Genomic DNA, 12,434 nt, shown 5'->3' on the forward strand with positions numbered 1-12,434 from the left:
GAAGATTTGATCCCATAATTAAGTGGGCAAATCAAGAAGCTGATGCTATTTTGTATGTCTGGAGCACTAAGGTTGCAGGATGCCTTTGCTGTTGTGGGAATCGGAGAAGTCAATCCATTCAAGCATTGGTAAATCGTTTATATTATTAAATTGAAATCTTTCTAATGACGTGCATCCTCTCACATATACCTCTTTTATATTTGGTGAAAGTTCTGGAATTTCTTGAAGTTGCCTGCAACCTTCCAAATAAAGCTCCTCCAATCCAACAAATCTGTTGAGTCATACAGGAAGGCTAACAATAGAGCTATATGATAGATTTATAGATTTCAAACTAGAAGTGCAATCACATTGAATCGAGAAATCTGTTTCTGTTACGACACTGTTTCCAAGACTCAATGATTGTAGTGCCGGAGATATTGTTTTAACCCCACAGGCTCTGGTGGGTCCAACATATTAAGCAATTGAGATCTTCTAGCTTCTTCTAAAAATATTGTCAATGACACGGACCAGCTAGCATCCACTTTTACTGCATTTGCCGATACTAGTTCCTTCAAAGTTGATGTACTCTAAACATTTCCTTTGACACTCAATTTCAAGAAAGATCTTAATCTTTGAGTAATCACATAGGTCAAGTAATTCTAGAGATCTCAACCTAAGGCGTCTTGGAAAACTCATAAGATCAGGGCATCTTTTAAGACCCAAATAAATCCTTCATGTGAGTTGTAGCATGCATGTGAGTTGCCTGTCAGATTATGCAAGTACTGCAAAACACACAAACTCATAGCAAAAGAAATCCTTCAACATGCCTAGCAGGTTAAGAATTAATTAAGCCATTACAACTAATTCCTAAAATGACAGCCATCTTCGATCGAATTTGATGCATACCATAACAATTTTGCTCCAAATTCGTTCGATTAATTAAAATGTTGGTGATTCGTCTTGAGACGTTAATTAAACTAGAAATTTTTTGTCCTATAATGGAAATGGGAATGTGAATGTGAATATGAATTTGACACTTACAAAAATAATTAAAGAGCATGTTCGGTCATTACTAGGCAACAAGCAGGAAGCAAAGAAGAAAGAACATAATACAGAGGCTACCAACCTGAACTCTTAGGCGCAGGGGGTTAATGCAGAAGAAGAATGCCTCTTTTGTTGTGGTTACCAATTGGATTCTAAGTTGCCATCATTGTCACAACGTCTCTGAAAGTTGAATATCATCCACTAAATCTATTGCTTCCTCATCATATCTACCCTCTAGATGGATTCTGCAACTTTTGTAATCTGTTTGAGACTGCGTTAAAAAATTTAATAAGTAATTCTAATACTTAGAAAGTCGTGTCAAACAAAAAGTTGACTTTTTTGGCAAAAAAATTTTAAAGTACTTACAATTGTGTTGAACTGTCAAAACACATTATTGGAAAAAGCTTAAGAATGAGTTTTTCCCAAAAAAACTCACTCCGACTTTAAAAGCTTAATTTCGCAATACAATTCTAAACATTGAACACTGACTTTGTTGGGGGGTTTTTTGTTTTTTTCTCTAATACTTTGAATTTTTAACTAACAATTAGATTTAACTCAAAGAATTAGCTGAGAATGGTGTGAACCATGGCAATGCAACCATATATGATCTGAGCCGGCTAAATTACAACTAATAAAAATAGATTTCTTGACGATCATAGATGACTTCAACAAGCTAGAATTCAAAAAGAATCCCCATCTTGTACATCTTTTGTTCCAATAACAACAGAGAAAGCAAATCTAGTATTCTCTTCTGGTTCCAAATTACTATCCGAAACATCTTTACAATTACTATCTATTTCACAACAATTACTACTTGAAACATCTTTACAATCGTGTTGAACCAAACTGAAATCTTATTTCATGGAAATATTCAGACAAATCGACGCTCCTTAGGATGACCCTGTTACACAGATATGAAAAGGTTTCAGTAATACAATTTACAAATCAAGGCACACACTAACATGTGTGTGTATATATATATATGGAGAGAGAGAGAGAGAGACCTCACTCAATAATCGAATTTGCACATCATTCCCTATATTCTGACGCAGTTCACGGCAATTGGACAAATTTTATATTTTTTGGAAGCTCTGGAATTTCTCGAAGTTGCTTGCAATCTTCCAAGTGTAGTTGCTTCAATCCAACAAATCTCTTGAACCAGGTAGGAAGGCTAACAATAGCGGTACTTGACAAATTTAAATATTCCAAACTGTTGAAAGGACAATAACGTGGAATGGAGGTAACTGATTCTGTTAGGACATTTTTTCCAAGAATCAACGACGATCTTCTATGTTCTTCTAAAAATATATCCAATGACACGCACCCCATGGCGTTCACATATTTTACATGTGGTGGAAGTTCTAGAATTTCTCGAAGTTGCTTGCAATTATTCAAAGTAAGGTCCTGCAAATGTTGCAATCGATAAATGCCATTTGAGAGATTCATGAGGTTTGTGCAACCTTCTAGATATAATCCTTTAATCCTAACGAGGTACACAGTGGATGAAGGTAGTTCTTTTATACCAGTACAACCATTGAGAGAAAGATACTCTAAATGTTGCAACACCTGAATATTATCTGGAAGATTCTTAAGGTTTGTGCAACCCTCTAGGTATAATTTTTTAACCCCAACAAGGTACCCAATGGGTGAAGGTAGATCCTCAATTCTGGTATATTTAAAGTCCATTAACTTTAAACATTCCATTTGACACTCAATTTTAGGAAAGTACTTAAGCTTTGAGCAACCATATAGAAGAAGATACTCTAGAGATCTCAACTTGAGTCTTCTAGGAAAACTCCTAAGATTAGAGCAGTCAATAAGACACAAATCAATGAGCTTATTAAGGAATCCAACAGAATGATGAACCTCAAGTAAATTTTTGCAACCAATAAGATACAACTTCTCTAAATTTGGAATCCTTGAAACATCCGGGATTGTTTTAAGGAATTTACAATAAGAGAAATCCATAAATGTCAAGTTTTGGAAATGCTGTTAAGAAAAAAAGGAAGTAAATTAGTTTGAATGAAATTTACAACAAAACTTAAACCAAGTAATATTAAAAATATAATAATAATTCTACCTGGACTGCCTCCAATTCCTTGAGGTGACTATAAGGCATTCTTAAAACACTAAGGTTCTGTCCACAAAAATTAGATGGCAAAGATTCTCCATAATATTCGGGCCAATCAAGCAATCTTAACTCGTTAGAGAGAAAATTAGGCTCTTCAAAAAAGTGTGCACCACGATTTATAAGCATTCTAAGCATTTTCATCTTCTCAAAAGCTTCGGGACTCAAGCGTATGAGATCTTGTTTAGGCAAATCTATCAATATGCCCTCAACTTTGTTTGTTCCCTACCAAGACAATGTATAGTTAAGTATACAAACAAAATCATAACATAACGTTCTCCATATTTTAATGCTTGCTAGAACTATAATTCTTCTCTTCATATAATTTTTATAATAATAATAATTACTTGTTCGTGAAAGAAAACGTAAAGAGCATTTGAAAATTCGTTTAGTTATTTATCCAAAAATTATATTTAAAATTTTTTTAAAAAATTATTATAATCTTTTAAAAAAACTCCATTTGAAAATTTTTATATATGTTTTTCTCAAGGTGGGATTAACCGTACCTGATCACATGTTCTCGTTCTATTATGAGCATCACTACTTTTATGTGAATATTCAACCCTTGAAGTCCCATAACATAAACATCTAACTTGAAGCAAAATTGTTATTTTGTAAAATCTTACAAAAAAATTTATTTTGTAAAATCTCAAGAGAGTATCGTGATAAATTAACTATCCTGCTATTTGAAAACAATTTTACAAATGGTTTTACCAAAACACGGCCAATTAAACAGTCAGGCTCCTTTGCCTTTCTTTGCTATGTAAATTGAGGGCCTTAATAAACCCTCAAGTGATAGAGTGCAATCAGAAGACGAAGGCCCTTACTATAAAAAAGTGTTTTTAGTATCTTAACTCATGAAAAAGAAATAAATGTAAAATTAAAATGGATTTTTAACACAATTTTTACAGTATTTCCTTCAAGGACGTGACTAACATCTTCATGAAACCATAATCTACTACGCTGACCAGGTTCTTTGGGTGATTCTTGTCGAACAATTTCTCTACCCATTTCTTGCAGTAAATCATGCATCTCCAATGATCTATAAGACTGAGTTATGAGACACTTATCCTTTAGCTCTTCGATGCCACTATATGAGTAGTAACCACAACAATCTAGTATTTTTGTAACATATTCTACATTTTCTTCTTTGAAGAAACATGCAATGTCAAGGAAAATATTCTTCGCATTTTCATCCAATCCATCAAAACTTATTCTAAGTTTTTTTTGAATATCACCGCGAGGAATTCTTTTGTACTCGTCCAATTTAATTTTCCAATAAAGTTTATCTCTACCTTTTAGAGCTGAGCCTAGCACTGTTAAAGCTAGTGGCAATCCTCCACTATAACATACTGCATCTTCTGTTAGTTCCAAAAAATCGTCACTAGGTTCGTCATTTTTGAAGGCATGCCAACTAAAAAGTTGAAGAGCTTCATTATGATTCAACTCATTCACTTGGTCTGTTGAATCAACTCCATGTGCAACAAGTAAATGTTTATCTCTTGTTGCTACGATGATTCTACTTTCTAAACCAAACCAATCACCTTTTCCAGCTAGCTTTTCTAATTGGACTAAGTGATCCACATCATCAAGAACTAGAAATACCCTTAAATTGTGAAGTCTTTGCTCTATCAAAGAAATTCCTTGATCAACATTGTCAACCATTAGACTTGAACCTCCTAGGATCTTAGAAAGAAGTTTATTTTGCAAATGGATCAGGCCCTTTTGGCTGGAAGCTTCTCTAATGTTTTCAAGAAAACATCTACCTTCAAACTGAGAAGCAATTAAATTGTAGATGGCTTTGGCGATAGTTGTTTTACCAATTCCGCCAATTCCAAAGATACCTACCATGCATGTACTATCATTCTTCTCCATATCTAAAAGCAACTTCACATCTTGCACACGGGACTCTATTCCAACTGGATATTGGGCAACTTGGAAATATGTCTTTTTTACTAATATGGAATTCACTTTTTCAATGACTTCGTGAATAAAATCAGGTTCATTCCTACCAATACAAAAAAACAAAACAAAACATCTAATGAGTTACTTTCATATTAAAAGAATAGGAATTATGAATTATAAAAAAAAAAAAAAAAATATAGGAATTATGTATTAAACATGTAGGACTAGAAAGAAAAGTAATTTTTTTTTTTTTTTTTTGGGTCATGAATAAGTTATTTAAGCAAATTATTCTATAATTAATTCTAAATCATAATAATCAGTTGAGTTTAATAAAATCTTGAACAAAAATTATTTAAAAGATTAATTACAAGTAGACATTTTTAAATGTAAAATAGTTCACATGCATGAAAGCAGGCTAGGTGTATAAAGAAGTACTATAATTAGAAGAAAAAAAAAAAGTACATTCTAGAAGGAAGGCTCAAGAGTAGTATTTAGAAATACCTGTTCCCTAAAGGCATCCCCGACAAATTAGCCACATCTCTTAGGGCTGTCTTCCATCCATTCACCTTCATTTTGTTGTCCTTGAACCTTTTTTCAAGTTTAACGAATGCTTCTCCATACTATTGGTTTGATTTCGCACTTCCGACGGATCTACACCGTAGAACAACAGAAGAACATTTTGCCCCATTGTTTTTCTACACTCGAGAATCTTCATTAGCTCATCCAAGCACCATTGCGATGATGAGTAGTTTTTAGAGAGTACAATGATTGAAATCTTAGACTCTTCAATGGTTTTGAGAAGTGTTAGGGAAATTTCTTCTCCACTTCTAAGCTCGTCGTCCATGAAGGTGTTAATTCCGTTTCGACGAAAAGCTGTGTATAGATGACCAGCAAAATTTTTGCGAGTATCTTCGCCTCTAAAACTCAAGAATACATCATAAGCCCGTCGAGAAGTGAAAGAAGAGGAGGAAGAGAAAGAGGCTCCGTGAATGGCCGCCATGGAAGAAGGTATCCTTTGTGTATGCAAGACTAGAAAAAATTGAGAAAGAGTTGCAGAAAACACATTTCACATAGACTAGTGCTCCTTAATAAGGGAAATACATCATAAAAAGAAGGCCAAGAAACTTGTTGGCAACTTCCTTGTACAAGAAGCAAGCCGAAGTGTCTTGTCCTAAATTTCAGTTGGGTTTGGTAAACGATTTTGTTTTAATACTATTCATCTCACTTTTTTATTTTTTCAACATTCTATTACTTTTTACATCACATAAATCACTTTTTATTACTATTCAAATAAAAAATCACTACAAAAACAAATTATTATTATTTTTTTTCATTTTTTTATACCAAATATTCTTACCTTTTCACTTTTTAAAAAACAACATTCTTACTTTTTTTTTTTTTTTATTACATCAATCAATTTTTACTACAATTTTTACTACAGCATCAAACCACTAAAATCCCAAAACCCTTTACAACAGACCCTCCTTTTTCTAATTCATTCTTTTGATGGAGGATTGGAATATTACCTTTATTTTGTCCTCATTGTCACCCACACGACATGTGCAATCCAATTTTGTCTGAGAAGGTGAATTGTCCCAAATTCCTCCTTTTCCTTTTCCTTTTTCTTCTTTTTCTTTGGCTTTGCCTTTGAGCCCTAGCTTGCCAACTTTTTCTTGGAATATAACCTTTATTTTGTCCTCATTGTCACCCACACGACATGTGCAATCCAATTTTGTCTGGGAAGGTGAAAATATTACCTTTATTTTGTCCTCCTTTTCCTTTTTCTTCTTTTTCTTTGGCTTTGCCTTTGAGCCCTAGCTTGCCAACTTTTTCTTCCTCCTACATTTAGCTCTAAGCTTCTGACGCCTATTTACATTACAAGCCCTACCATCTGAACTCACTCGCGTTTGATACAGACAGTAACAACAACATTTTTATTAACTTAAGTTTTTGAGATAAATAATTATTTAATATTGTTAAATTCATCTCATTTCAATTAAATATTTTATATGTTGGACTTCATCTATTAAAAATGCACATGTGAGGGAAGTTTGAGAATATAAATTAAATTATTAAATGGAAAAAAATATATATACTTTAGCCTTTGGAAGACTAGAACTATCACTCGTTTTGCAATTATACTTCCAAACTTTAAAAAGTAAAATGGATGACCCACATATTACCACTGCACAGCAAATTAGACATTTTTATCATTTTTCTCTCCAAAATATGCTTAAAGTTATTAATAAATAAAATTAAAAAATATATAAAACAATCGTTTGAAATAAAAATCAAGGGGGAGAACTTATACAAACAATCTCATTGATATATGTGTTAGCATAATAAGGGAAATGCTAGTTGCTATTCTAATGTTCTCCTAGTATCCTTATAACTGTAATATATCTTTTAAAATTACCAAGATATATTGGCAGTGTTTATTAAAAGTCCACAAGGGAAAGAGCGAGCAAACATGGCAGAGGGTGGCAATTTGAAGTGCATTCCAGTGATTGATATGCAGGAAATGGAAGATCTAGAGTGGTATAAGAAACTGAGGGAAGCATTGGAAGAATGGGGTTGTTTCAGGATCGTCAACCGGGGCGGAACTATATGTTTTAGTTTGGGGGGCAAAAGTTAAAAAAAAAATATATTTGGGGGGCAAAAATAATTTTTAAGGTCTATTGTATAAACAATAAAAAAATTGAAAAAAAAAAAATATTTGGGGGACCACCTTAGGCCTTGGGGGCGAGGGTCCCCCCAACAGCTAAGGTGGTTTCGCCCCTGATCGTCAACCACAAGATCCCCGCAAGCCTAATGTCAAACTTGTCAAAGTACAAGATTCGTAACACCCAGGTCTCATATTGAGAAAATGATAGTCTAAATAAAATGAGTGATTTAAAAAGAAACTAATGTGTCTAAAGTACCACATTACTTACTTTACTAGGTGGAACTATGTTTTATAATTGATTTTATGAAAGCTTCAAATTGACAAATTCTTTTGAGATAATAGCTTAAATACACATATTTTCTTAATTAAAAATAAGCATCATTGTACTTTGTTCTAATTCTTGTATTTTATTAGTTAATTGTAGAATACTGTCCCATTGCTAACTTGAGTTTAACTTGAATTTTGGCAAACCGATTTTTGTTTTTATTTTTGGAAACTGTTTTCTCGAGAGTAAAAACAGATTATTATTCTTATTCTTTTTATTTTATTAAAAAAGTGTTTCTTGAGAAACGGTTTTAAAAACAGTTTGTGATAACAGAAAATAGTAGTGTTTGCTACCTGGGATGCGAGCACGGCTGAAGGTGAATGGAAGACAAAAAGCGAAAGAAAGACAAAAGTGAGACAAAGCAAAACAAAGAAAGGAAAGCAAAGCTGTTATTCCATGATTGGGCCCACTCACACCTAAAGCAAAAAGAAAAAGACAAAAAGAAAAGAGATTTACGATATTGGCCCTTTCTCATTCTTTGGAAGGCTATGAGGTGAACACATAGGGCTTGTTTGGGTGTTGATTTGAAAAAAAATTACGTTTAATACTCAAAAAGTTTATTCGGAGAAAAAAGTATATGTTTGATAAAAAAAATTAAAATTAAAAGTACCTTTAAAGGTTTATAAGTGATCAAAACACACTTTTGGCAGAAATTTAAATGAAATTTTTGTCAAAAAATACTTTTTGATTTAAAATTTTTATTTTTTAAACATAATCTCATACATGCTCTTTAACTTTACGGATTTTTATCTTTTTTACAATCACTCTATTAAATTGCAAACACAGAGCTTTTGGGCGAAACCAACAAGAAAAAGATGAAAATATTGTTAAAGTTTAACCATTATACATGTCTATCAGCAAGAGCCAAAATACTGAAACAGTCTAATAAAAAGAATTTCTAAACGATGGTTTCTTACTTTCTTTTGCATCCCATGAATAAAAATGCACGGCTTCTGATCGATAGGAGACAGAATAAACAAAATTTTCCCACTAAAAATGAATAGAAAAGCTGATAATTCTAAATTGATGAGTTTTAAACCAAAAGGTTCCACATCAAACAGCAAATTGAACATTCAAAATGAGATTGCCATGCAAATCTCCACCCTCATATAAAACTTTAATAGTAGAGAATGTGGCCTAATCTATATATTTGTTAGAAAAACTTCTTTCTGTGCAGAAATAGTCGAACCTCTGACACAAAAGATTGTGGTTGTTTTTGTACATTTTGTATTTTGTACACAGAGGTATACTCGGATCATTTCTCTATTAGTTCATATTGACACTATCATCAAGCTTTTATGTTAGAACAATTCACTTTCTCTTTCCAGTTGTTGATTGATTTTAAACAAAAATAGAGAAGACGAACTAAAGAAAGACAGAAAAAAGCAGATATGCGAAAAATCTAACTAAACCTTCAAGTAGAAGAACAATTTTAGCAAAGTTTAGTATCTTCATGGACATTGCTCTTTCAACAATTTTTACTGCTATAAATTCTATCAATTCCTACAAAATATAAATTCTTGCATTAATATACTACTTAAGCTCAAGATTAATGAAATATTTCACCATAAAGTATAAAATGCAAGAAGAATTGATTTTGTGGGGACGCCATTCATAAAAAGTGTTGCATGTAGGGTCAACAAATGAAAATTTGTTTAGTAAACATTTGAAAATGTTTTTTAAAAGAGAAATGATACACTTCTCAAAAAATTTCTCCAAAATTTATTCTTTAAATGATTGTCACAGTCTTATGTAATATATTATTTTAGAAAAATGTGTCATAATCTCATGAAATTAGCCTATATCCTTTCAAAAGTTTATGGTTCTGTTTCTCTATATAACACTATATATCTATCATCTTCATTACTCAATAAGATCGAACTAAGGAAGAGATTTATTATGTTTTGTTAATAATTAAACCATTTCAATAGTAAACCAACTTAACAAAAATTAACTAAGAAAAGAAAAAAAAAAATTGCAAAAACTTAGGAGAGTGAGAAGGATCTCTATATATTTGGCAAAACTACATATGGGGCTAGCCCAAAGTTCGAGGCCGGCTCAATCCTTTGGAGCTCAACAATGCACTGGGCCGGCTTTATTTAAAATGGCACTAAAAGCTAACCATTGCGGCTTGCTCATCATTCTAGTCCTCCATTCTCCATAAGGGGTTTTTTTACAATGAAAAGCACTCAAAGTTACAATTATTTCAATTTGCTCTTACTTAGAATAAAATACTCAATCTGATTTCATTCAATCATATCCTAATTCAAAGAAAAAAAAATTACATGTGGGTTTCCATGAGGTCACAATGTTTCCCTTAGCATCTATTGATCTAATTTGTACCATACGGTCTTTTCTCTAAGAAAGTAACAAATATTCCTACAGTTGATTGCCTGATCCCCCGGTAGATTTCGGGCAACAAATACCTGCAAAAAAGGATAAGAGTGATCAAAGACTTGTCGGTGGTACCGTCAAAAATAAATAAATAAATTGTAATGCTTAAGTTAGTAAGGTTGAGAGATGAATTGCCTAGAGAGTGAGAGTTAGGATGGTCTTAGAGAGAATGGTTATTCGAATCATTGTATATCTTCTCTTTATGCGGAGCACCCACTAATGAAACAGTCTTTGTCAAGTGTCGTCTGCTTATAGGGGTACCAACCTTATTATGCATGGTGCAGAGTTATGGCTCACTGACAAAATGTGGTCGCTACCTAATGCAGCGCCAAGGTCGATCGGAGTGGTTATCCTATGCACATATTCCTAGTGTTCTATATGTGATTGGAGCCTTTGGCTTAGGCCACATCCATTCAATCCAAAATGTAGCCTCTTGAGCCCGTACTCGCGATTTAGACTAGCCGAGTGCGTATCGAGTATATCATTCTTATAGTTAGATCAAAATGCCAACTTTCTCGATATCATTTAGTCTTGAATGAACTTAATATTACTTGTTAGATTGAAATCATTATCTCAAGACATCTTACAAGTATAGTTTGATAATAATAACTAGGGGTGTCAAAAATAACCGGGAAACCGGAACCGGGACCGGAAAACCGGGAAACCGGGAAACCGGAAACCGGAAAACCGGGACCCGGTTCCGGTTCCGGTTTCAAAAAAAAAAAAAACCGGGACCCCGGTTCCGGTCCCGGTTTTTGGCACCCGGTCAAAACCGGGAAAATCGGAACCGGGTATTAAATTATATATATATATTTTAATTCTTTTACTCTTAGTATTACGCAATACTCAGTATATATATAAAACAATACTTTTTATTGTTTTAATGTTTTATTTATGTATCTAATTTAAAATTATGTTTAGGGTATTTTTAAAAATTTGAATTTTTATTTTTAAGGCTCATATAGGCAAAAACATTGATTATTTAGGATTTTTTTGCTTTTTTAGGTTTATTTTTTAATTATTTGAAACAATCACAATAAAGCCTCTTTAATTTAGACAAAAAGATTAATAGTTTCTTTTTTAAATGAGCTAATTTATGAAAAAAATAATGGGCTTATTTTAGGCCCAATACCTAAAATAAGCCCCAAACACTAATTATTTTCAAAAACCGGGTACCGGACCGGGTAAAACCGGAACCGGGACCCCGGTTAACCGGGGTCCCGGTTCTGGTTCCGGTTTCCCAAAACCAAGAACGAGAATTGGTTGGAGTTCGATTTTGGCCTTAGGAAGCCGGTTAGGGTTGGCTTATTTTTAATAATAACATTTATATTTTGCTAGATGATTACTAGATATCTTAAAACAATGAGCACTAATGTCTTCAAAATTACATTCGGATGCTTGTCTAAGGAAAGCACTTACTTGCAAATTGGCATGGAATTTTTTTTATTTTTTTAATTGAGCACAATTTTAATTGTTAGAATATATGGAAAATATATTATATTTTCCATATATTCCATAATTATGCTGATATTGAAATATTCTTTATTTATGGGTTGATTGTAATCATATATTGGGATTGTAATCAAATCAAGGGGATTTGATTACCAAACTTATATTTAGACATTACCCTATAAATAGGGACCTTTGTATTGTAGACAAATGAAGTTAATGAGCACAATGTAGCCCTTAGGGGTATTCTGAGTGGTGGACGTAGGTGTCTAACACCGAACCACCCGTAAGTTCTTTGTGTTTATTTTCTATATTGTTTCCGCTTATATTCCCCATAATCATTATTTCAACATTAATTAAGGAAACCAAGATCCTCAACTTCCCAGTTGTTCATATTGAAGGCAGCTTCTTCCCTCTCTTCATGTCTATCTTCTTGATTGTGGAGAAAGAGAAAAGTAGAGCGAATTGGAGGGAAGCATAAGGGTCAACGGCCCGTGCCGTAGCCGTTGAAACATAATGGGTGGATGGTTGAGGTCATGCATGCC

General features: G+C 33.1%; 1 protein-coding gene across 1 annotated transcript; it reads right to left on the reverse strand.

The window, feature by feature from the left end:
- Positions 1-1,667: 1,667 nt before the first annotated feature.
- On the reverse strand, positions 1,668-6,030 carry LOC132185525 (disease resistance protein RPV1-like). Its single transcript, XM_059599289.1, has 6 exons — positions 5,662-6,030; positions 4,469-5,159; positions 4,061-4,381; positions 3,104-3,376; positions 2,028-3,012; positions 1,668-1,924 (listed from the first exon to the last, which is right to left on the reverse strand). Exons 1-5 carry the CDS (start codon positions 5,898-5,900, stop codon positions 2,077-2,079), a joined length of 2,460 nt encoding a protein of 819 aa, XP_059455272.1. The 5' UTR covers positions 5,901-6,030; the 3' UTR covers positions 1,668-1,924; positions 2,028-2,076.
- Positions 6,031-12,434: the final 6,404 nt, after the last annotated feature.

This window comes from Corylus avellana, chromosome ca6 (genome assembly GCF_901000735.1).
Source record: "Corylus avellana chromosome ca6, CavTom2PMs-1.0".
Classification (NCBI taxonomy): Eukaryota; Viridiplantae; Streptophyta; class Magnoliopsida; order Fagales; family Betulaceae; genus Corylus; species Corylus avellana.